Source organism: Microcaecilia unicolor, chromosome 12 (assembly GCF_901765095.1).
Source record: "Microcaecilia unicolor chromosome 12, aMicUni1.1, whole genome shotgun sequence".
NCBI classification, from domain to species: domain Eukaryota; kingdom Metazoa; phylum Chordata; class Amphibia; order Gymnophiona; family Siphonopidae; genus Microcaecilia; species Microcaecilia unicolor.
In genome coordinates, this window is record NC_044042.1 from 83,694,455 (window position 1) to 83,717,530 (window position 23,076).

Genomic DNA, 23,076 nt, shown 5'->3' on the forward strand with positions numbered 1-23,076 from the left:
TGGGGAAATCTTGCCTGACCAATTTACTTCAATTCTTTGAAGGAGTGAACAAACATGTGGACAAAGGGGAGTCGGTTGATATTGTGTATCTGGATTTTCAAAAGGCGTTTGACAAGGTACCTCATGAAAGGCTACAGAGGAAATTGGAGGGTCATGGGATAGGAGGAAATGTCCTATTGTGGATTAAAAGCTGGTTGAAGGATAGGAAACAGAGAGTGGAGTTAAATGGGCAGTATTCACAATGGAGAAGGGTAGTTAGTGGGGTTCCTCAAGGGTCCGTGCTAGGACCGCTGCTTTTTAATATATTTATAAATGATTTAGAGATGGGAGTAACTAGCGAGGTAATTAAATTTGCTGATGACACAAAGTTATTCAAAGTCGTTAAATCACGACAGGATTGTGAAAAATTACAAGAGGACCTTACAAGACTGGGAGACTGGGCGGCTAAATGGCAGATGATGTTTAATGTGAGCAAGTGCAAGGTGATGCATGTGGGAAAAAAGAACCCGAATTATAGCTACGTCATGCAAGGTTCCACGTTAGGAGTTACGGACCAAGAAAGGGATCTGGGTGTCGTCGTCGATAACACACTGAAACCTTCTGCTCAGTGTGCTGCTGCGGCTAAGAAAGCGAATAGAATGTTGGGTATTATTAGGAAAGGTATGGAAAACAGGTGTGAGGATGTTATAATGCCGTTGTATCGCTCCATGGTGCGACCGCACCTTGAGTATTGTGTTCAATTCTGGTCGCCGCATCTCAAGAAGGATATAGTAGAATTGGAAAAGGTGCAGCGAAGGGCGACTAAAATGATAGCGGGGATGGGACGACTTCCCTATGAAGAAAGACTAAGGAGGCTAGGGCTATACAGCTTGGAGAAGAGACGGCTGAGGGGAGACATGATAGAGGTATATAAAATAATGAGTGGAGTGGAACAGGTGGATGTGAAGCTTCTGTTCACGCTTTCCAAAAATACTAGGACTAGGGGGCATGCGATGAAACTACAGTGTAGTAAATTTAAAACAAATCGGAGAAAATTTTTCTTCACCCAACGTGTAATTAAACTCTGGAATTCGTTGCCGGAGAAAGTGGTGAAGGCGGTTAGCTTAGCAGAGTTTAAAAAGGGGTTGGACGGTTTCCTAAAGGACAAGTCCATAAACCGCTACTAAACGGACTTGGAAAAATCCAAAATTCCAGGAATAACATGTATAGAATGTTTGTACGTTTGGGAAGCTTGCCAGGTGCCCTGGGCCTGGATTGGCCGCTGTCGTGGACAGGATGCTGGGCTCGATGGACCCTTGGTCTTTTCCCAGTATGGCATTACTTATGTACTTATGTACTTCTTCCCTTGCCTCCTCTCCCCCAGGAGCCAGATGGGCAGCTAAGCACCCAGCCCAAACCAAACTCTCTCTTTCTAATAGAGAAATGGGAAAGTTCATGTCGTTCATTAAAGCAACATATCTATCTTCAGGCATGGCAATGCCTGCACAGGTCCAGTTCTCTACTGAATTAATATTTCAGCAGATGATGACTGGAACAAAGTTCCTGACACAGAGTCATATCAGAGCTCCCAGCTAGGGGAGCAATAGTGGAAACAGCCTTCAGAACCAGCTCTCTGCCCTTTGCCACAAGTGAAGCTTTTCAAGAATGCCTTTAAGGCCAGAGTAGGCTTGTGATGCATGAAAAACCTTTGCAGCCTGAGAATTAATTAAGAAAAAAAAAAAACAACCACTGGGTGGCCTGCTTCAGCAGCACCTTCAGGGTTCCACTTTGAGCCATTCCTAGCCCTAATCTTGTCCCTGCATTGAAGGAACCGCAGGTTGCCTTTGGCAATGTTAGGTATGCTAAAGCATTTCACAGACATGGGCAAGAGGAGAAGGAAATATGCAGGTCAGCAGATAAAGGGAGATTGCCTCCTCAAAGGGACAGTACCTCAGTGAGAAGACTGTGTGGGAAAGAGAAGCTGGTCACCCTTATTTTCTAAGGATAGATCTCTGGATAGCTCTCAGATGGATCATAAGAGATTAATCTGTAGGAGGATCCTATATTCCTGGGTGGCCGTAGCCTCCCCCCACCCCCCCCCAAGTGCTTCCTGGTATGTTTGTCAACTGGAGATTCTAGCCAAGGTAGAATAAAGTGTTTGGACACCTGGGGGAGGGGGGGTTCCTTATGTAAAACCATATTTAGAGAGAAACACAGTATTCAAGGAACACCATGATAGAAAGATTTGAGTTTCAGTTTAAACAATCTTTTTTCTTTAGTCTGTCTCGGTCCAGGCAGTTATATGCAGTGACTCCAGATTGGGTCTTCGCTGGTGTCCAGCATCTCCTGATTTGGGCCATGTTGAACCTTCCAGTAGGTTGCAGTATGTAAAGAGAGGACTTAAACATCCCTATGTAGGACTTTATCTTGGACAGGTTAACTGCTATCGAGTCTTGCATCATATATGACGGAAGTAAGTGATGCTAGGAGCTTCTTTGTTTGGATCCTCTATATTGCTAGCTCAGGACTAGTGCAAGACAAGGTCTCAATGTTTCAGCCATGCTTCTCGGGAGATTTCCTGCAGAGTGGCAGATACAGCAATCTCAAACAGGTTGTTCAGTATCCTATCCTAGAGTTATTTTATGAAGTAGTTCTGGAATTTTAGGGACCAACTTCAGAGGTACTTATGGGTGGTCACTTCCTCATCTCAGGTCCCTCCTCCCAAATCTGGTCATTGTTGATCTAAATTCACAGGACAAGCACAATACTATTCCAGCACACTTTCTCCCTTCCTCAGGAAGATACTAAGACAGAAAGTTTGACTAGGGTGGATAGATACTTGCTTACTTCTGAGTGTGTGCACCGAAATAAATAGAGCTTGCACTCCACTCATACTACACAGGAGAACAGACTTGGGTCGATATTCAGCCGACAGCATTAAGCCCGAAAATTCAACGCTGGGCCATGTCCAAGCTTCATCATTGAATTTCCGGGTTTGTAGAGCCAGCTAAAGCATAGTACAACATTCAGCACTTAACCGGCTATAGGTCTGACTTATACGTTACCTTGGCCGGTTAAGTGCTGAATATCGGCATTTAACCAGCCCAAATGCTGGACTCCACCCCCGAAGCGCCCCCAAAATAGCCTGTTTTGAGTTGGTGCTAACCAGACATTTTCAGCAGCACTAACCGGTTCAGTGTCGCTATAAATGACTGGTTAGTCCCAAACAGGCAATTTAACTGGCCAGTTTCTGGCCATTTAAATCACTTTGAATATTGACACATCAGTGTCTGCTAAATGACTTCATAATGCGCCTGCAGTTCTTCACAGTCCACTGAGTCGAAAGCCATTTTAGATCCATGTTCTACTTGTCTTGATATACTGCATTACACAAAAATGCATCAGAGCGGTTTACAATAACATTTAAAAAAATATAAATACTGCCTTGTGGTCCTCTGCAAGTTCAGCGTCCAGTTTAGGTGTGCGTACAACCTTTGTCACTGCCTCAATGAAGTCTGAACTGCCTTCTTTTTAACATGCAGGTGCATTGGTATTGCCTTCTATGGACCGCATTTGTTCTATTCTCTCTCCAGATATATATTTTTTTATTCCATCAAGCTTATTTGCTGAAAAGCCAGTTTCAGACCATGCCCCTTCCATTCCCAGGGCTACTTGGCACAGTCCCTCTAAAAAAGGATCTGTTTTCAACAGCCTGAAATTTTGAAACGGAATTCTTACATTCAGGGGTCTCAGCGCATGCTCCTTCAATTGCCTCTAAAGTTTCCTTCCTAAAAGACTCAGTTGGATGGAGAGCTTTCTCATGGGGACAGAGATAATCATAAGGTTTTTAGGTTGTTTAAGAAAGAAGAAATCCCAATCTTAATTACTGTCTTTGGAAGCCTTGGATATTTTAACATCTTCTCATCCTCCTTCACTGCAGGGGGATTCTATTATGCAAGGTCATAAGGTCCATCAAAATCCCGGCACTGGATTCCCCTGATGCACGTCTTAAAGTAGGCAGGGCTATGACTAAATTTTATTCTCTGCTTGTGGCCGAGAAAGAGGTTACTGCAGTCACTGTAATATCTGTGGAATGTGTTCTTGGTTTTAAGGTTCAGCAGGACCATAAAGTGGAGAAAGCACTTCAAAGAAATGTTTAAGCCTTAGGGCAAAGACAGTCTTCATTGGATTCAGGGAGTCAGGATTTAGACCAAGATAAGGATACAGATTTGTCTCAGTCTGCTGCTGCATCTGGAGATGTCTCTTGCATATTGGCTTATAGCCTTTATTTATGCATTCTTGTATCCCATTATTATCCAAAAACAAATTTCAGTTCAAAGTGGCTTATGATCTCATTAAGCATTCTTGCTAGAAGTATGGTCACCTCTGTTACTGCTTATTGGTTTCTCTGGCTGTAAAAACTGGTCTACTGGATGTGGTATTTAAGTTGTGTGTGAAGTAAATATCTATTAAGGAAACCTTGCTTATTAGTGAAGTGCTTGATAAGATTGTTAAGAACTTTGGAAAGGCTAAGCCTCGGACATCCTGAGGACAAGCCTTAATCCTCTTCTAGGGCCTCTGCTGGTAGACAAAAAATTAGAGACCTCCAGCACTATAGGCTAAGTTGTTCTAATTATGCCCAACAGCCATATTTCCAAACAAAGCAATCTTTCTCTCAGGGATCTTAAGAACATAAGAATAGCCAAACTGGGTCAGACCATCTAGCCCACTATCTTGCTTCCAACAGTGGCCAATCCAGGTCACAAGTACCTGGCAGAAACCCAAATAGTAGTAACATTTGGGTAACCCGCTGGATGACCGAGGGGTAAAAGGGGCGATCAAGGAAGACAAAGACGTAGCGGAGAGACTGAATGAATTCTTTGCTTCGGTCTTCACCGAGGAAGATTTGGGTGGGTTACCGGTGTCGGAAATGGTATTTCAAGCGGACGAGTCGGAGAAACTTACTGACTTCACGGTAAACCTGGAGGACGTAATGGGGCAGTTCGGCAAACTGAAGAGTAGCAAATCTCCTGGACCGGATGGTATTCATCCTAGAGTACTGATAGAACTGAAAAATGAGCTTGCGGAGCTACTGCTAGTGATATGCAACTTATCCTTAAAATCGAGCGTGGTACCGGAAGATTGGAGGGTGGCCAATGTAACGCCCATTTTTTTAAAAGGCTCCAGGGGAGATCCGGGAAATTATAGACCGGTGAGTCTGACGTCGGTGCCGGGGAAAATGGTAGAGGCTATTATTAAAAACAAAATTACAGAGCACATCCGAGGACATGGATTACTGAGACCGAGTCAGCACGGCTTTTGTGTGGGGAAATCTTGCCTGACCAATTTACTTCAATTCTTTGAAGGAGTAAACAAACATGTGGACAAAGGGGAGCCGGTTGATATTGTGTATCTGGATTTTCAAAAGGCGTTTGACAAGGTACCTCATGAAAGGCTACAGAGGAAATTGGAGGGTCATGGGATAGGAGGAAATGTCCTATTGTGGATTAAAAACTGGTTGAAGGATAGGAAACAGAGAGTGGGGTTAAATGGACAGTATTCACAATGGAGAAGGGTAGTTAGTGGGGTTCCTCAGGGGTCTATGCTAGGACCGCTGCTTTTTAATATATTTATAAATGATTTAGAGATGGGAGTAACTAGCGAGGTAATTAAATTTGCTGATGACACAAAGTTATTCAAAGTCGTTAACTCGCGACAGGATTGTGAAAAATTACAAGAGGACCTTACGAGACTGGGAGACTGGGCGGCTAAATGGCAGATGACGTTTAATGTGAGCAAGTGCAAGGTGATGCATGTGGGAAAAAAGAACCCAAATTATAGCTACGTCATACAAGGTTCCACATTAGGAGTTACGGACCAAGAAAGGGATCTGGGTGTCGTCGTCGATAACACACTGAAACCTTCTGCTCAGTGTGCTGCTGCAGCTAGGAAAGCAAATAGAATGTTGGGTATTATTAGGAAAGGTATGGAAAACAGGTGTGAGGATGTTATAATGCCATTGTATCGCTCCATGGTGCGACCGCACCTTGAGTATTGTGTTCAATTCTGGTCGCCGCATCTCAAGAAGGATATAGTAGAATTGGAAAAGGTGCAGCGAAGGGCGACTAAAATGATAGCGGGGATGGGACGACTTCCCTATGAAGAAAGACTAAGGAGGCTAGGGCTATTCAGCTTGGAGAAGAGACGGCTGAGGGGAGACATGATAGAGGTATATAAAATAATGAGTGGAGTGAACAGGTGGATGTGAAGCGTCTGTTCACGCTTTCCAAAAATACTAGGACTAGGGGGCATGCGATTAAACTACAGTGTAGTAAAGTTAAAACAAATCGGAGAAAATTTTTCTTCACCCAACGTGTAATTAAACTCTGGAATTCATTGCCGGAGAATGTGGTGAAGGCGGTTAGCTTAGCAGAGTTTAAAAAGGGGTTGGACGGTTTCCTAAAGGACAAGTCCATAAACCGCTACTAAACGGACTTGGAAAAATCCAAAATTCCAGGAATAACATGTATAGAATGTTTGTACATTTGGGGAGCTTGCCAGGTGCCCTTGGCCTGGATTGGCCGCTGTCGTGGACAAGATGCTGGGCTCGATGGACCCTTGGTCTTTTCCCAGTATGGCATTATTTATGTACTTATATGTACTTATTCTAAGCTACTAATCCCAGGGCAAGCAGTGCCTTCCCCATATCTATCTCAACAGCAGACTATGGACTTCTCTTTCAGGAACTTGTCCAAGCCTTTTTTAAAAACCCAGATACGCTAACCGCTGTTACAATATCTTCTGGAAATGCATTCCAGAGCGACTATTCTTTGAGTGAAAAAATATTTCCTCCTATTTGTTTTAAAAATATGTCCATGTAATTTCATTGAGCGTCCCCTGGCCTGTACTTTTTGAAAGTGAAAAATAGATTCACTTTTATTCACTCTACAACACTCAGGATTTTATAGACCTCAATCAGGATTTTATATCTCTGCTCAGCAGTCTCTCTTCCAAGCTGAAGAGCCCTAACCTCTTTAGCCTTTCCTCATATAAGAGGAGTTCCATCCCCTTTATCATTTTGATCACTTTTCCTTGAACCTTTTCTAATTCCCCTATATCTTTTTTGAGATACGGCAACCACAATTGAATACAATACTCAAGGTGAGGTGAGACCATGAGTGATAAAGGCATTATTATATTCTTGGTTTTATTTAACATGCCTTTCCTAATACAGTGGAACCCCATTATAACGTGTCCCGCAATAATGGGAATTTGCTTATAACGCAACAATGTCTTGGCTCCCTTTTTTTTTTTAAACCTACATTTCCTGTCGGCAATGTCCTCTCCTCGCGCCTGCATGAAAACCACTGAAGCCAATGCCTAGCTGTGCCTTGGTGGAGCCCACCCCTTCCCTCTATGAAAACCATTCCTGGATGAGCTCTGTCTGTGCCTGTGTGAAGTTTGGGTGGATTCGATACACGGCTGGTGCCGGTGTGAAAACCTCGGGTGGACTCTGTATAGGTAGCTTTGGCCACACCCAGTACCGGTGTGAAAAACAACCTCAGGTGGTTCAGTTTGTAGCAAACAAATCTTTTGCAACAGATCAATTTTTGCTTCACTTTTGTTTACGTTCCATTGACCCAGATAAAACCTGATGATATTTTATGGATCCCAAACATCGTGTTATAACGGGGTTCCACTACAATTCATAGCATCCTATTTGCTTTTTTGGCCACCACCACACACTGAGCAGAAGATTTCAGTGTATTGTCTACAATAACACCTACATCTTTTTCTTGGGTGCAGACTCCTAAGGTGGACCCTAGTAAAAGGTAACTATCATTTGGATTATTCTTCCCCATGTATATCACTTTCATTTGTCCACATTAAATTTCATCTACCATTTGGATGTCCAGTCTTCCAGTTTCCTAAAGTCTTCCTGCAAGTTTTCATAGTCCACATGTATTTTGACAATTTTGAATAGTTTTGCGTCATCTGCAAATTTAAACACCTCACTCGTTGTTCCCACTTCCAGATCATTTATAAATATGTTAAATAGCACTGGTCCCAGTACAGATCCCTGTGGCACTCCTCTATTCACCCTCCTCCACTGAGAAAAATAGAGCTAGCTAATGATGAGGTCCAGTTCCATTCCTTGAGATGAAGGATAAGAAGCTTATCTTTCTGGCTTCCTCCAGAAGTGGATCTGGATAATATCAGACCAGTGGGTTCTAGAAATGATCAGAAAACGTTACAAATTTGAATCTTCCAACCTTTTGAAAAGCAGTCCATCTTTCAGAGTTTTCCTCCTTGAGCCTGCCAGATGTTGAGACTTCTCATGCATTACTAAGTCACCAATGATTTTTATAGATCAGAAAGCGAGGCATCTTCTAAAGCTTGTTGCTCATTGGTTTAAGATATGATTTCTTCAGATCTATTTTGATGGATAAGACAATTGCCTACAACTGTGAAAGTGCACCCTATTAGAGGGCTAGCTTCTTCTTGGACAACTATACTAAAGTTCTTTCAGATATCTGTAAAGCAGCAGCATGGTCCTCTCCACATACTTTGGTGAAGAACTATCAGCTTTAGAGCTTCAGTACTCACAACAGGGGCGATTCATACTGTACCATCTTGAGGACTGCCTTTTTTCCATTCCACAAGTTCTGGGCTCATCTAGTGTGCATGACAAAGAAGAAATTATATCTTTCCTGCTAAATTTTCCTTTTAGCTGCATCAGATGAGTCAAGCTACTCGCCCTTATTCGTTTCTCCATATCATTAAAGCAGAGTTGTTTTTTGCTAACTTCATGTTTTCTTATTGAACAAATGTTTTTGCGTCATGTCAGCTTTAGTTCAGCAACTGTTCTTCACTGCTTTGTTATCTAATACTGATTTGTTTCCACTGTACATAAGTACATAAGCACTGCCATACTGGGAAAAGACCAAGGGTCCATCAAGCCCAGCATCCTATCTCCGATAGCGTCCATTCCAGGCTTCAAGAACTCGGCAACTTCCCCCCCCCCCCCCCCCCAAAAAAAAAAAAAAAAAAAAAAAAATTTAATAATGTTCAATTGAATTTTTCCTCAGGAATCTGTCCAAACCCCCTTTAAATTCCATAAGGCCAGCTGCTGTCACTACATTCTCCGGCAACAGGATTCTATTAAGGCACAGCACAATTCTGCATTCTTTATCTTTACCTGCTGGTAGAAGGATGCAAACACACAAGTTCTGGACTCACCTGGTGCGACTCAAGGAAAGAAAATTAGCAGCTAAGATCTAATTTCTCCTTTAACTCCTTTCCACCGATAGCAAAAAGGACTAAATACATCTATTTGAGAGGAAGGAAGCTCAGCACTTTTACTCATGCAAGGGTTACTGACAGTCATATCTGGATATCAAGGGTGAGGTGACCTTTCATGTTTCTATTATCTGGTCCAGAAACAAAGGACAACAACAACCTGACACCAAAAGACAGAAGAGCAAAAGCATTTTCACAAGTCACAGCCAATGTTTCTCAAGAGTTAGCATCCTGGCCAAGTTCCAATATAGTTCGTACATATGCCCATATACTGTATAAAAGATATGACCACCTCTGGAAGGGACATGGAGTGACCCAATAGAGATGTATCAGCTGTAGCATGCACTCTTACACAGGTACTAACCAACCAGTATGCCAGCTGCCACCTGATGAGGGAAGTGCGCCAAGATGAAGATCCGTGAGACACCCACAGCCAAGAGGAAGAGGAAGTAGAGTACAAAAGGGGTAAATTTCACAAGGCAACTGTAAAAACAAAGCAACATTGGTTAGGTCCAAAAGAAGGAATACAATGACCCACAAATTTTAGATATCTGTGCTCAAAGAGGAAATGGAGGAGTTTCTGAAATTCTGTTCCAGGCTATAGTTGCCTGAAAAAACTTCATTCTATGTCAGCTCTGGCTACTCTCTCTTCTCTCTACAGTGAGCTCCAGCAGGACAAGCTATAGAGCTTTCACTTTTTCTCCTGCTGAAACTGCACCCGTCAAACAGACCAACTGGCTGCCAATGTCTAACTTCTATTTTTGTTTTAAATACATCCTGTGTGCAGACTCAAGGCATCACAACTAAATAAAAACATGACATTTGTGTGGAGATTAGAGCAGTCCACTATATCAGAACAGAGAGCAAGAAACATGGCTGTTCCACACTATGTATCTTATCTGATGGCTCACACTACAGCACCTACCTTTGTGAAAAGCGAGACATGTATGCTGACAGGGCAGATGCTACAGACCACAAAGCTGCACCCGTAATCATGCAGTGTCCAGAGGGGCTACCTATAATAGGATACAAGTTGTAATCAATGCTGGAACAAAGGGAATAGATTTCATGCCACTTTAAAATAACCATCTCCGCCCAAGACCCCAAAGGGCATGAAGGCCTTTATTCGACAAACTGTTATCGTAACTGTTATCGTAGCTAAGCAGTGTATCCTTGCAGAGTGGATAACTAATAAAAAGCCTACAGTACAACAGTGGAGGTTATGTATCATCAATTTAGTGCGAATGGAGAGGATGGACATGAAAACCTTCTCATCAGCAAAAGGAGAGAACTGGCAGAATTGTTGGACCCCATTCCTGAATACTTTAACCCCGGCAGCACGAAGCCAGTTGGTGAATAGCTAATGGCTGGACTCTGTGTTATGCTGATATATTTATGCACTGATGAAGTAGGAGAATCTCACGAAAGGGGGAGGGGGAAGGTACAGAGCTGGGGGAGGGTAAAAAATTGTTCTAATATGAATATGATTGTTTTACATAATAAGTTGTCTGCATTAAAACTGTTTATCTCTACTATAATAAAAGGCACCTTCAACGTTCTGAACCTGACTCCGTGGCTTCACTGAAGTGAAGGGTTCGTAAGGATCGTAAGGTTCGTCGCTCTGTAACCATCTTTCTCTGTCCCGCCCTTGTACCTCTGATAGGTCCTCCACCCTCGACGTCATGACGTTTTGACATCCGCGACGTCATGACGTTTTGACGTCGAGGGCGGGGCCGAGAAAGATGGTGACAAGACTGACGAATCTGACGAACCTTACGAACCCTTCACTTCAATGAAGCCACGGAGTCAGCTTCACAACGTTGCAGGTGCATTTTATTACACTACACAGCTCCCTAATTTTTCACTTAAACATTGCAGGATGGCTGGGGGGGGGAGGAAGGGGGGGGCGCAACTAACCTGGAACTGGGAGGGAGGGAGAGGGGGGGGCAATGACTCTGGAACTGGGTGGGTGGGTGGGAGGGAGGGCGGACCCTGGAACTTGGAGGGAGGGAGGGGGCCCCTGGCACACACTCTCATTCTCACACACACACACACTCACAGCTCCCTAATTTTTCACTTAAAATTGCAGGGTGGCTGGGGGGGGGGGGGGAAGAGGGGGGGCAACTACGACCCTGGAACTGACTGGGTGGGTGGGTGGGAGTGCAGACCCTGGAACTTGGAGGGGGGCCAGGCGGACCCTGAAACTGGGAGAGGGGGGAAAACGACCCTGGAACTGGGTGGGTGGAAGGGAGGGCCGACCCTGGAACTTGGAGGAGGGGCGGACGGACCCTGAATCTGGGGGGGAGGGGGCCCCTGGCACACACTCTCATTCTCACACACACACTCACAGCTCCCTAATTTTTCCACTTAAAATTGCAGGGTGGCTGGGGGGGGGGGGGGAAGAGGGGGGGCAACTACCCTGGAACTGGGTGGGTGGGTGGGATGGGGGTGGACAACGACCCTGGAACTGACTGGGTGGGTGGGTGGGAGTGCAGACCCTGGAACTTGGAGGGGGGCCAGGCGGACCCTGAAACTGGGAGAGGGGGGAAAACGACCCTGGAATTGGGTGGGTGGAAGGGAGGGCCGACCCTGGAACTTGGAGGAGGGGCGGACGGACCCTGAATCTGGGGGGGAGGGGGCCCCTGGCACACACTCTCGCACACAGTCTCCCTCTCTCTGTCACACACACTCACATATTCACTCTCTCTCTATCACACACTCACTCTCACACACACTCTGTAAAACACACACACTTCGAGGAAAACCTTGCTAGCGCCCATTTCATTTGTGTCAGAAACGAGCCTTTTTTCCTAGTATCAAACATATAAATGGCGAGTGACCGACTCACTCGCAAATGCGCAGTAGAGACTTCCCTCTCTGTCCCGCCCCCGCGTAAATACGTGATGACGGGGGGGGGGGGGCGGGACACAGAGGGAAACTGCGCCGCCGAGGTTGCTGCCACCACCCCTCCACCCGGCCCGGGCCCTCTCTTCCCTTCTGAACTTACACATCCATTCGCCAAACGCAGCAACGCACATCAGCTGAGCTGCACTGAGCCCTTCCTTCTTTGCCTGTGGCCCCGCCCTCCTGTGACGTAACGTCAGCGAGGGCGGGACACACACAGGCAGAGAAGGAAGGGGCAGCTCAGCTGATGTGCGTTGCTGCGTTCGGCGAATGGATGTGTAAGTTCAAAAGTAAAGAGAGGGCCCGGGCCAGGTGGAGGGGTGGCGGCGGCGGCGACTTCGAGGGGGGGGAAGCGGTGGCAACTTCGCGGGGGGGAGGGGAGCGGTAGTGACCGCGGGGGTAGGAAAACCTCAATACCAGCCCGTTTTTATGAGCTCAACGGCTAGTATATATATAATCAATAAAAAAGATTGAAACATAAAATAACCATCTCCTTGACTTAAAAAGCATCATTAAAACAGATCATAGCTTGTAATGCTTGAAGAGATAGTAAGGACTGCATGGACGAAGACAATGAGCATCCTTAAAGGAAGACCTTCACAAGCTTTGGACCACAAGAGAAACAGGCAACACTCAAGTTGCTGTCAGCCAGACTATACCTATCCTATGGACACATAGTTCCAGTTTCTCATTTTATCAATCAGCAACCATAACTGCAATTAAATTCATATTTTTTCCCAAAGGAAAACTGAAGAGGTCATACCCAACGGGAGAAGCTACAACCTGGCAAAGAAAATAATAGTAAGCAAAAACTAACCAACATATTCTGGGAAGCTCATCATGTCTTGTTTGGTGCCAGTAATCTTCCATACAGTTCATTTTGGATTTAGCTCACACTTTTTTCAACAGTAGCTCAAGGAAAGTTAAATACCTGAATTTCTCTATCCCTGGAGGGCTTACCATGTAAGTTTAAACCCGAGGCAATGGAGAGAAGTGATTTTCTCAAGATCAAAAGCAGCAACAGAAGGGTCTCAACATTGCCTTTCCTGATCCTTGGTCCAACTGAGGGGCAGACAACCTCTCTAAGATGCTTACAGTAATTACTGCAACTAGCCATTTATATTCTGTGAAATCCTTTGTTACTTTTGACTGAAGTTCACCACCCACCCTTCACTCTCTAAAACCCCTTGCTGAAATCACAGTAAAAGCCCATGAAACCAGAATTCTGGTGTTACTCTGAGAATTAAATATATAGATATTTCTGTTTACTGCTTTGATACAAATGTCACTAATTATCCATTATTGTTATGGAACACAAATCAAGGTTGCAAAACTAACCCTCACAAACCAACATCCTGGTGTAGGACGAACTCTCGCTCTCTCTCTCTTCTGCCCCAACATTATTTGTACCTAGGGGGCCTGCCTTTTGGCTGAAGCTGTATGAATTTCTCATCACTAACCTGGTCCTGTCTCGCAGGATGATGGGAACTGCTGGATCTGAAGACTTAGCTTACTGCTCATGCCTGACTCATGGACCCACCAGAAAGGTCGTTCACCAAAAAGAAACCTTAAAAAAAAATTGTTAAAAGAAAAATTAAAGGCCTCCTTCCACAGAATTGGGCTGATTTCTGGAGACAGGTACTGTAGGCTCACACTCTTGGTGGATATTGACAACTTAGCCACGGCCTGAAAAACTTCAGCAAACAGAGAGGCTCTTAGATCTGCATCAAAATGATGCAGAAAAAAAAGCAGATTCCAAACAAAATGCTCCTAAACAAGATTCCATTATTAAAACGTGGTCCAGTTTCACCTATTCAAGGGCTGCTTCTGAAGTATAAAACTAAAAACAAATTACATCTCTTCAATACATGACAAACATATAAAACGTGAGGGATCCAATAAAAATATCATGTGCACTAACAATACTAATAAGAACACCATATAAATTATAACATGTTTGCATTCATAAGTGTAATCATGCCACCAAAATCATCCTATATAATAATTCTCACCTCCAACATTCTGAGGCTGCCTGGAACTATTGTTTCCGCTGGAGGTCGTGTCCCTCATGTAGTAGATAATAGTGACGTCACACAACCCACACCAGATTGGCCCGTAGAAGGGAGAGGGGCGGAGCCACGATACAGGGAGCAGCAAATCAGCACAACACTGGGAATGCACAGCAGCAGGAACAGAAGCCTCTCTCACACAGCCACTCTCTCAAACATACACACTCAGAGGAAAACCTTGCTAGCGCCCGTTTCCTTTCAAACGGAAACGGGCCTTTTTTACTAGTAATAAATAAGGACGAGTGTGTGGTACATTATTCCAGACTCAGAAAACGCGGTGTGTCATCTGTGCATATGTCATTCAATAATCTTTACCAGCAACTCATTGATCTCTGAAAATAGGTATCTACAGTGCATCCCATGCAACTCACAGCATGGTGTATACCATAAGTGTGGTTCAAACAACAGACCAGAGTGCTTAAGAGTGATTTTTTTTTAAGAAATGTACGATTACATATCCAGAAGTGGGAATGCTTGAAAACTTACAATCCCAACTATGAAGAATTCTCAGCAGCACTACAAAAAAAACAAATAAAGTCATATTAAATCACACTGCATACTCTCTATACTGAAAAAAAAAATTCTTAGGAGCAGCAGCATATAAAAATTATTTTAAGAGCAAACTATCAATCTAAACAAACTTACCAATGCTAGCAGCACACCTAACACAAGCTATTTTCAATGCAGACAGCATGTAAAAACTTAATAGCATATTCTTAATACCTAAAATATTCTTCTTTAAAACGATTAAAGAATACAAAACACAATGACTTCCCTTTAAATGGACTAACAGTCCAGCCAAACAATTGTCCAGCATTAACATACTATTCTCAATGCAAACAGCTTTTGAAAACTATACAAGATGGGAAGATTTTATAGAGCAAACTTACCAGTCCTATCAGTATTATATCCCTGAAGCAGCCCTTAAATGCGTGAAACTGGACCACATTGGGCTCCTTGTTTACTGCTACAGTAGGTCTTTTTCCCCAAGCCATAATATAAGTGAAAACCCCTTTGATCTGAGGCAACAAGGTACTGTGTATCTTATAGACAGTAAGCCCTTCCTTCTAATATTTTTTTTGTAATTTGGATTTTGTTCACACCTTTTCAATAGTAGCTCAAGGTGAGTTACATTCAGGTATACTGGGTAATAGGTTTACAAAACGGCTTAATTGCATCATCTTAGCTCCCCAAATCCCCACAGCTTTGCATTCTAAAATGTGTCTCACCTGCACATACTGCAGCAATTCAAGGTAAAATTAGTCCTTACCTGATCATTTTCTTTCCATTAGTCCCAACAGGTCAATCCAGAGACTTGTGGGTTATGTCCCTCTGCCAGCAGGTGGAGACAGAGAGAACTTCAGAGGTTTACTATATGTGGTCATGTGCAGCCACTTTTAACCTCAGTATTCTCAATACCAAAGCAGTGGAAGAAGAAAGAGGAAATATAACAGTTATGCCTCCCATGTAAGCTCCTCAACCACTCCTGTGGGAAGGAAACATCTGAAGTGGGTTTTTTTTGTGGTGGTTTTTTTTTTTTTTTAACAAAAATCAAATGAAGGAACCTGATGGAACCAAAGTAACAAGAAAAAAAACAGAATCGAATTGAACAAACAGAGAAAACACTCAGCCAAGATCAACAGCATCCCACAGATCAAGCCAGTGATTTGTGGGATGTACCAAAGCAGTCTTCAAGTGCAGCGGGACACGGCAAACCCAGCAGATAGGACCAACGCTCCAAAAGGCACGTCCTCACATGCCACCACATCCAGTCTGTAATGCTTAGAAAAAGGTATGTACCAAAGACCAAGTGACCAATCTGCAAATCTCATCCAAAGAACCAAGCGGGACTCAGAGAAGGAAGTCGCCTGCACTCTGGTAGAATGCACTCTTACCTGCAACGGCAGGGACTGCCCCATAGCGAGGTAAACTAAAGAAATTGCCTCCCTCAGCCAATGGGCCATCGTGTCTTTCAAGGCCAGATCCCCTTTCCTATGACCAGCAAAGAGGACAAAGAGATGATTGGAACAACGGAATTCATTGGTGACCTTCAGGTACTGGATCAGAATGCGCCACATGTCCAGGCGCCGCAGGGCACGGAATTCATACGGGCAGCTGATTCAAGTGAAAATGTGACACAACTTTAGGCTGAGGTGATGGCCACCATCTTCAACATGAGATCTTTCAAGGACAAATGGTCCAAAGGCTCAAAAGGAGGCCTCTGTAGTGCACACTACCTGGTTAAGATTTCAAGCTGGGACTATGGGCAGACGTGGCAGTTGTAGATGATTTACTTCCCGGAGGAAGCGAACGGTGTCCGGGTACGTGGCCAGAGAGGACCCTGAAGGTGGCCCCAAAAACAGGTCAAAACAGCCACCTGAACCTTCCAAGAGCCCAGGAATAGATATAAGAGGCTGTCCTGCAGGAAGGCCAGAATGAACACCACTGAGGCCGAAGCCGACAAAAGGCCCGCCATTGAACACCAGTACTCAAAGTTCCACCAGACCAGCACATAGGCCGTGGAAGTGGAGCATTTCTGCACCTGTAGCATCATGATAACGACTGTCCAAGTAACCCTTCCTCCTCAAATGCATCCTCTCAATAGCTAGGCCATAAGACCAAAAGAGAGAGGAATCCTCCATGGCAATGGGCCCCTGCATGAGCAGACCACGCTGGGAGGGCAGTCAACTAGCCGGCGGATCAGATCCGCATACTACGGGTGCCTGGGCCAGTCTGGAGTCACCATATTGAGCGCTGGAACACCCCAGCGCTCTGTGATCTGGGAAAAGGCCTGCACTGAGAGCTCCCATTCCCCCTGGTAAAGCAGGGTCCGACCGAGAAAGTCCACCTGCACATTCAAGGATCCTGCAATGTGCACTGCCCAGAGGCAGAGGAGAGATGCCTCCTTTGCTAGAGGAGTGCTCTGGGTGCCCCCCTGCCTGTTGACATAGGCTACCCACTGTAGCATTGTCGGAGAGGACACAGACCAGCCAGTCACTAACAAGAAGGAGCACAAACTCCCGAAGTGCCAACCAGATCGCGTGCAGTTCCAGCCGGTTGATCGTCCAGGATGCCTCCAACAGGAACCAAGCCTCCTGTGCTATCTGCCCAAGGAAATGAATGCCTTAGCCCAACAAGCTGGCGTCTGTGGCCACCACCACCCATGCCGGTGTTGCCAGGGGCATACCTCTTTGCAGTTTCTCCATTCTCAGACACCATCGCATGGCAAACCATGAATGCCGACCACGATAGCCGGACCAGGTAATCCTCCAAGAGACGAAACCAATGGCTGAGCAAGGACAGCTGTAGGAGGTCGCATGTGGCTCCTGGCCCACAGAACCACCTCTAACATGGCTGCCATGGAGCCCCGCACTTGCACATAATCCCATGCCCTAGGGGCTGAGGCAATGGCCACCAAACAGACTTTCAAGCTGGGACCACAGGCAGATGGTCCTCCAACTGACTGGAGCCTCAGCCTGTGAGCTACAGGGAGGGACACTGTGTCCCTGAGTGTTGAAAATCACTCCCAGGTACTCCAGAGATTGCGAGGGAGAGAGATGGCATTTTGCAGACCAAGAATCCAACCGAGGGATGGCAGGAGCCTGATCACTCTCTCCATCACCCTCAAGCTTTTCTCCTAGGACGATGCCTGAATCAGTCTTCCAGGTAAGGATGGACGTGTATTCCCTCCTTCCAGATGAAGGCCGGCAATGACCACCATGATCTTGGAGAAAGTCCTTGGCATCATTGCGAGTCCGAAGGGCATGGTCTGGAACTGGAAGTGCTCACCCAGCACCACAAACTGAAGGAAATGCTGGTGAGGAGTCCAAATGGGGATGTGCAAATAGGCCTCGAGATCAAGAGAGGTCAAAAATTCTCCCAGTTGAACTGCCACGATGACAGAATGCAAGGTCTCTATTCAAAAATGATATAGACACAGTGTTTTGTTCACAAACGAGATCGAGCACTGGGCAAGGAGTCCCTCTTGGGAACCATAAAGTAAATGGAGTAGCAGCCGAGACTGACCTCCAACGGCAGCATAGGCCGAATTGCCCCTAGACGGACCAACTCGGCAACAGTCTGTCGGACTGCTGCCACTTTGGTGGTGGCCTTGCAAAGCAAGAAAAAAAATCCGACCTCCAAGACCCTTCTTCTGCAGGAACCCTGGCCCATTCCCCCGAAAAATGGGACCGCCGTCCCCCGATAATTGGCAGGGGATGGACCAGGGCCCCATCATTGGGAACCCCTTGCAATGGGCTGTACTTGAGAGGCAGAGGTGGTAGCGCATCGCTCCCCCTGAAAGGGCTGCAGTTTCTGCTGAAAACGAGATTTCTAAAAAGACCGGGAATGACCTGGACAGTAATGCTTCACCTCCCTGAATCGGGATCAAGACGGCCCAGCACAGAAACTCGCTTTAGACGTCCTCAGGGAGGCGCTGTCCCCTGGAATCACCAAGAGCTTTGACAATCTTTTTCAGGTCCTCCCCGAACAGCGGCTTACCACGAAAGGGCAAACAAGCCAGGCGAGACTTCGAGGACGTATCAGCCACCCAATGTCGTAACCAAAGCCAGTGCGTGCTGTCACCGCCAATGACAACTCTTTGGTTGATGTCTGAAGGAGATCATACAGAAGATCTACCAAATATGTCAGACCAAACTCCAGGGAAGGCAAAGAGCCAACCAGCTCATCCGAAGACACCTTTTGCACCCACACAAAACACGCCCAGGGCTGCATAAGACCCGCACACAGACGCTTAGAGACAATGCCGCCGCTTTGAAGGATGTTTTGAGGGAAGACTCCAATTTCCGGTTCTGGAAGTCCTTCAGAGCCGTGCCACCTTCCACAGGCAGAGTGGTCTTCTTTGTGACTGCCATAATTAAAGAATCCACTGTAGGCAGTTTCAAGGACTCCAGCTCCTCTGAAGGCAGGGGTTGGGATGCACCATAGCCCGCGCTACCAGCAGCCTGGCATCTGGTGTATCCCATTGCGCCAAAATGAGGATCTTCAGGGCCTTATGAATATGAAAGGTTTTGGGGGGTCTTAGTCCCCAACATAATGGAAGGGGCGGACGGTGTTCAGGACTTAATTCTGTAGAGGAGATATTTAAGACCATGAGCACCTGGACAATAAGGGCTGGAAGCTTATCTTTCTTAAATAGCCATGCTGCTGTGGGGTCATCACCTTCATCTGGCAGCAACGCCCCTTCCTTCAGCATGTTTGAGGCCTCTAGTAGGGAATCCCTGGGGAAAACGGCTAGAGCGGCGGTGGGATGGCCAGGGATCCCTGGGAGGCCAGCAACATGGAAGAGACTTGGGAGTCCCCTGTTTGTTTCAACAAGAAGGTCCTGTGATTCAAAAGCACAAATTCAGGCGAGAACAGGGTATCTCCCACCCCAGAATCCCCTGCAGCTTCCCTCAGTTACCCGAACTCCGTCAGGCTGGAGGCAGAGAACTGCTCTATCTGTGTTTGCCCCACTGGTGCCTCCTCGGCTGCACGCTGTGGGAGAGAAAAAAATGGTGCCCACAGAAGTGCAAGCCAAAGAAAGGCCAGAGGTTCCTGACAAAACAGGCTCAAGACGCCTCTGCGTTATCACCCGAAGCCTGCTTCCTGCTTGTCTTTGACTGAGGTGGTCCCCTGAGCGGTTAGGCCACGAACATACAGCACAGATCCATGATGCTGCTCTCCGGTACCCACACCAGGAGCAGCACTTCACAGATTCGGAGGGTGTTGTCATGCGGTTCCCCGCTGAGCGCTGCCAAACCTTGATCCCCCTTGTGATTTTCCTGGTCATCGCACAGCACTCCTCCATTTGGTTTGGGGGGGGGGAGAGGAGATATTTAAACTGAGCTCAACAGCTGCCGCTTACCTTTTTTTTTTTTTAATAAACTAGAGGCAGGAGAGAAAGCTGGAGACAGACATCCAAGGCACAACAACTCAGGGAGACAGAGGGGATCAGCAAGGGGAGGAAAGGAAGGGACCTGGCACCATCAGGTATACCCTATTAATCCCAACACAAGGAGACTTCAACCCCAAACCAGGCTCTACTCGACCCTAGGAACAGGACGTAAGCCAGACCAAACCAGAGCTGCACTGGTATGACTCTCCACCTGCTAGATGGACAACATACCGAGGTTAAGGTGGCTGCACATGACCACATATAGCAAACCTCTGAAGTTCTCTCCATCTCCGCCTGCTGGCAGAGGGACATAACCCATGTCTCTGGATTGATCTGTGGGATGCTATGGAAAAGCAAAATTTCCCTCTCAGGTCAGCAAAACTGACCATTTTCCCAGCTTTTGTTTCAAACTGCCCTAACCTGTAAAGTCCTTTCTTCTCCCATGTTTTATTTGAATTTTTATTTTTAAACTGAACCACACAACCACCAAATACCAACAAAAGCTAAAATTTCCAACGATACATAGCAGCCACTGGTCTTAACATAGAACACTGCAATGTGGCAATATCAAACAGAAGTTCAAACTCTTACCCCCCTCCCCAAAACCCCTCTCCTAAGCCCCACAAGTTCAAAAACATCCAGGACTACTTGTTTTCTCCCATGTTTTAAACATCACAAATTCTATCTCTGGAATTAACCTTCTATTAAGCCAAATAAGCTAAAACTCAAAAAAGTCATCTTTTGCTGAAGTAATTACATCCTAATCCCATCCCAGATTCTCAGTGTCAGATCCAAATATGAGCTCCCAAGCCTATTTTGTGGCCCGACTCCCTCAGGTACCCATCACAACTACAGTGGAACCCCAATATAACACCGATTGGGATCTATAAAATATCAACGCATTAAATGCAGGTTGTGGTATAGCAGGGTCAATAGAACATCAACACAATTGAATCAAAAACTGATCTGTTGGAAAAGGAACCGTATGTAAAAAAAAAAAAAAAGGGGGAGCCAAGACATGATCGCATTATATGCGGATTCGTGTTACTGTAAGGCACATTATATCGGGGTTCCACTGTATTGCAGTGGAATCTTTCCCATCTGAAATTGTTCAATGGTAATCCACTAGTTCAGCTTTCCTTGGTTTCCCCATGCAATTGTGCTGCCCTGTAATAGGTCATAATGTTCATGGATAGCCAGCCCCCACCCCCTTTTTAATTTTGATTTTGATATGAGCACATGGAAGATGAGGACGCAATTCTGGAATAAATTACCACGAAATCTGAAAACGAACTATGAATTAACCGACTTCCGTAAACTATTAAAGACTCATCTCTTTGAAAAAGTATATCGAAAAGATCAAAACACATGAAGTCCACACACACTGTAAACAATGCAGCAACACATTCTCCTCAGTACTACTATCCCCCGTAACTTCAACAAACTTAAACCTAAATTTTACAGGTAAAAAACATTAAGCCCAAAAGTTCTCCTGCTAATGTTCTGTTGCCCTACCAGTATCTGTTGTTCTTCTAGTGTTCAATCGTTTTTCCCCATTGTTTCACTCCCCTTAACGATACCTGGACCTTGTTCTAACTTAACTCCTCAAAATGTAACCATAATTGTGTTGTAACAAATTGTACTTCCATCATTACAATGTATTGTAAGCCACACTGAGCCCGCAAATAGGTGGGAAAATGTGGGATACAAATGCAATAAAATAAAATAAATAAATAAATACAAACCCCTATGTTTCACTATGGTGTCAAATGTAGCCAAACTCCTCCATCTTACCATTTAAACACTAAATTTAACCACTCTGAAGCAAGCGCAGTCCATAGGACAGTCAACCCAAGCCTTCTGTCTAGGAAGTACGTGATGGTGAAGTAGTTAAGAAAGACACATTTTGGGTCACCCGCATAGGTAACCCAGGCCCAGAATTTCTCTAGGCCCAAACTGCTATTCTGCAGCACATTTGCCAGTAGAACTCCGTTCATGTAGAGCACCTCCATCTAAAGAGAAAAAAAACTGAGTTAAAAATTGGAGAACATTTTACCTATACCAGATGTTCTCCGCGTGCAAGCATACCATGAGTGATGCAATACTTGTAATCCAGTGTTTCTCAACCAGTACATCACAGGGGCAGCACTCAAACCGCAATGTCCTTTTTTTTTTGCATAATTGCACTCAGCAAGTTTCTCCATCCTCTTCCCTCCCGCTGCGAGTCTAGCAACTTTCCCTCGTCCTCCCTCATAATCCATCAAACATGAGTTTATCTGTAGCGGCAGCGACAACAAGCTGCTGGACTGACCCGGAGCCCTTCTTTCACATCCTGCCCCTTTGACACAACTCCCTGTTTACGCACAGGCAGAACGCAAAGGAAAGGCTCCAGGTCAGCCCAGCAGCCTGTTATCACTGCCACTACTGATGAACAACTCAGGTTTGACATACCCAGGGAGGGGCCGAGAGAGGACGGAGAGGTGCTGCACCCATATGGGAGAAAGGAGAGGATGCTGAACCAATAAGAAGGTGGTGGAGGGAGAGAGAAGGGTAGGTGCTTGGACCTGCAAGGGGAGGGGGACAGGAGAGGTGCTGGATTGTGGGGGGCAGGAGATATGCCATGCGCCTTCCCGGTTTGTGCAGGCAGTAAAGCACACAAGCTTTCATTTCCCATGCATGGTTTGCCACCTGCACAACTTGGGAAGGAATGGGGTACTGGGATTTGTATAGTTCCATCTTCTACATTCAAGCTGGGTTTCCTGCAACCGCACTCCCCTCAGAGCCAGTGCCCTGTTGGAACACTGAAACTGCACTTTTTTTGTGGGAGGAGAGAGGGGGGGGGGGACAGGGAGCTGCTGAACCACAGGTGTGGAGGGGACAGAGAATTACTGGAAAGCCCTGCTCAGTCTGTCTACCAGGCAGTTGTCC

General features: G+C 45.6%; 1 protein-coding gene across 4 annotated transcripts in view; it reads right to left on the reverse strand.

Annotated features, from left to right (window-relative positions):
• The window catches only part of G6PC3 (glucose-6-phosphatase catalytic subunit 3), a 159,591-nt gene that overhangs the window by 21,125 nt on the left and 115,390 nt on the right, over window positions 1-23,076 (reverse strand). For all 4 annotated transcript variants that reach the window (XM_030220975.1, XM_030220977.1, XM_030220974.1 and 1 more), the window contains 4 exons: window positions 21,943-22,160; window positions 13,644-13,750; window positions 10,205-10,295; window positions 9,644-9,762 (listed from right to left, as the gene is read on the reverse strand). In XM_030220975.1, coding sequence (XP_030076835.1) covers window positions 9,644-9,762; window positions 10,205-10,295; window positions 13,644-13,750; window positions 21,943-22,160 — 535 coding nt within the window. The remainder of the gene's footprint in view (window positions 1-9,643; window positions 9,763-10,204; window positions 10,296-13,643; window positions 13,751-21,942; window positions 22,161-23,076) is intronic.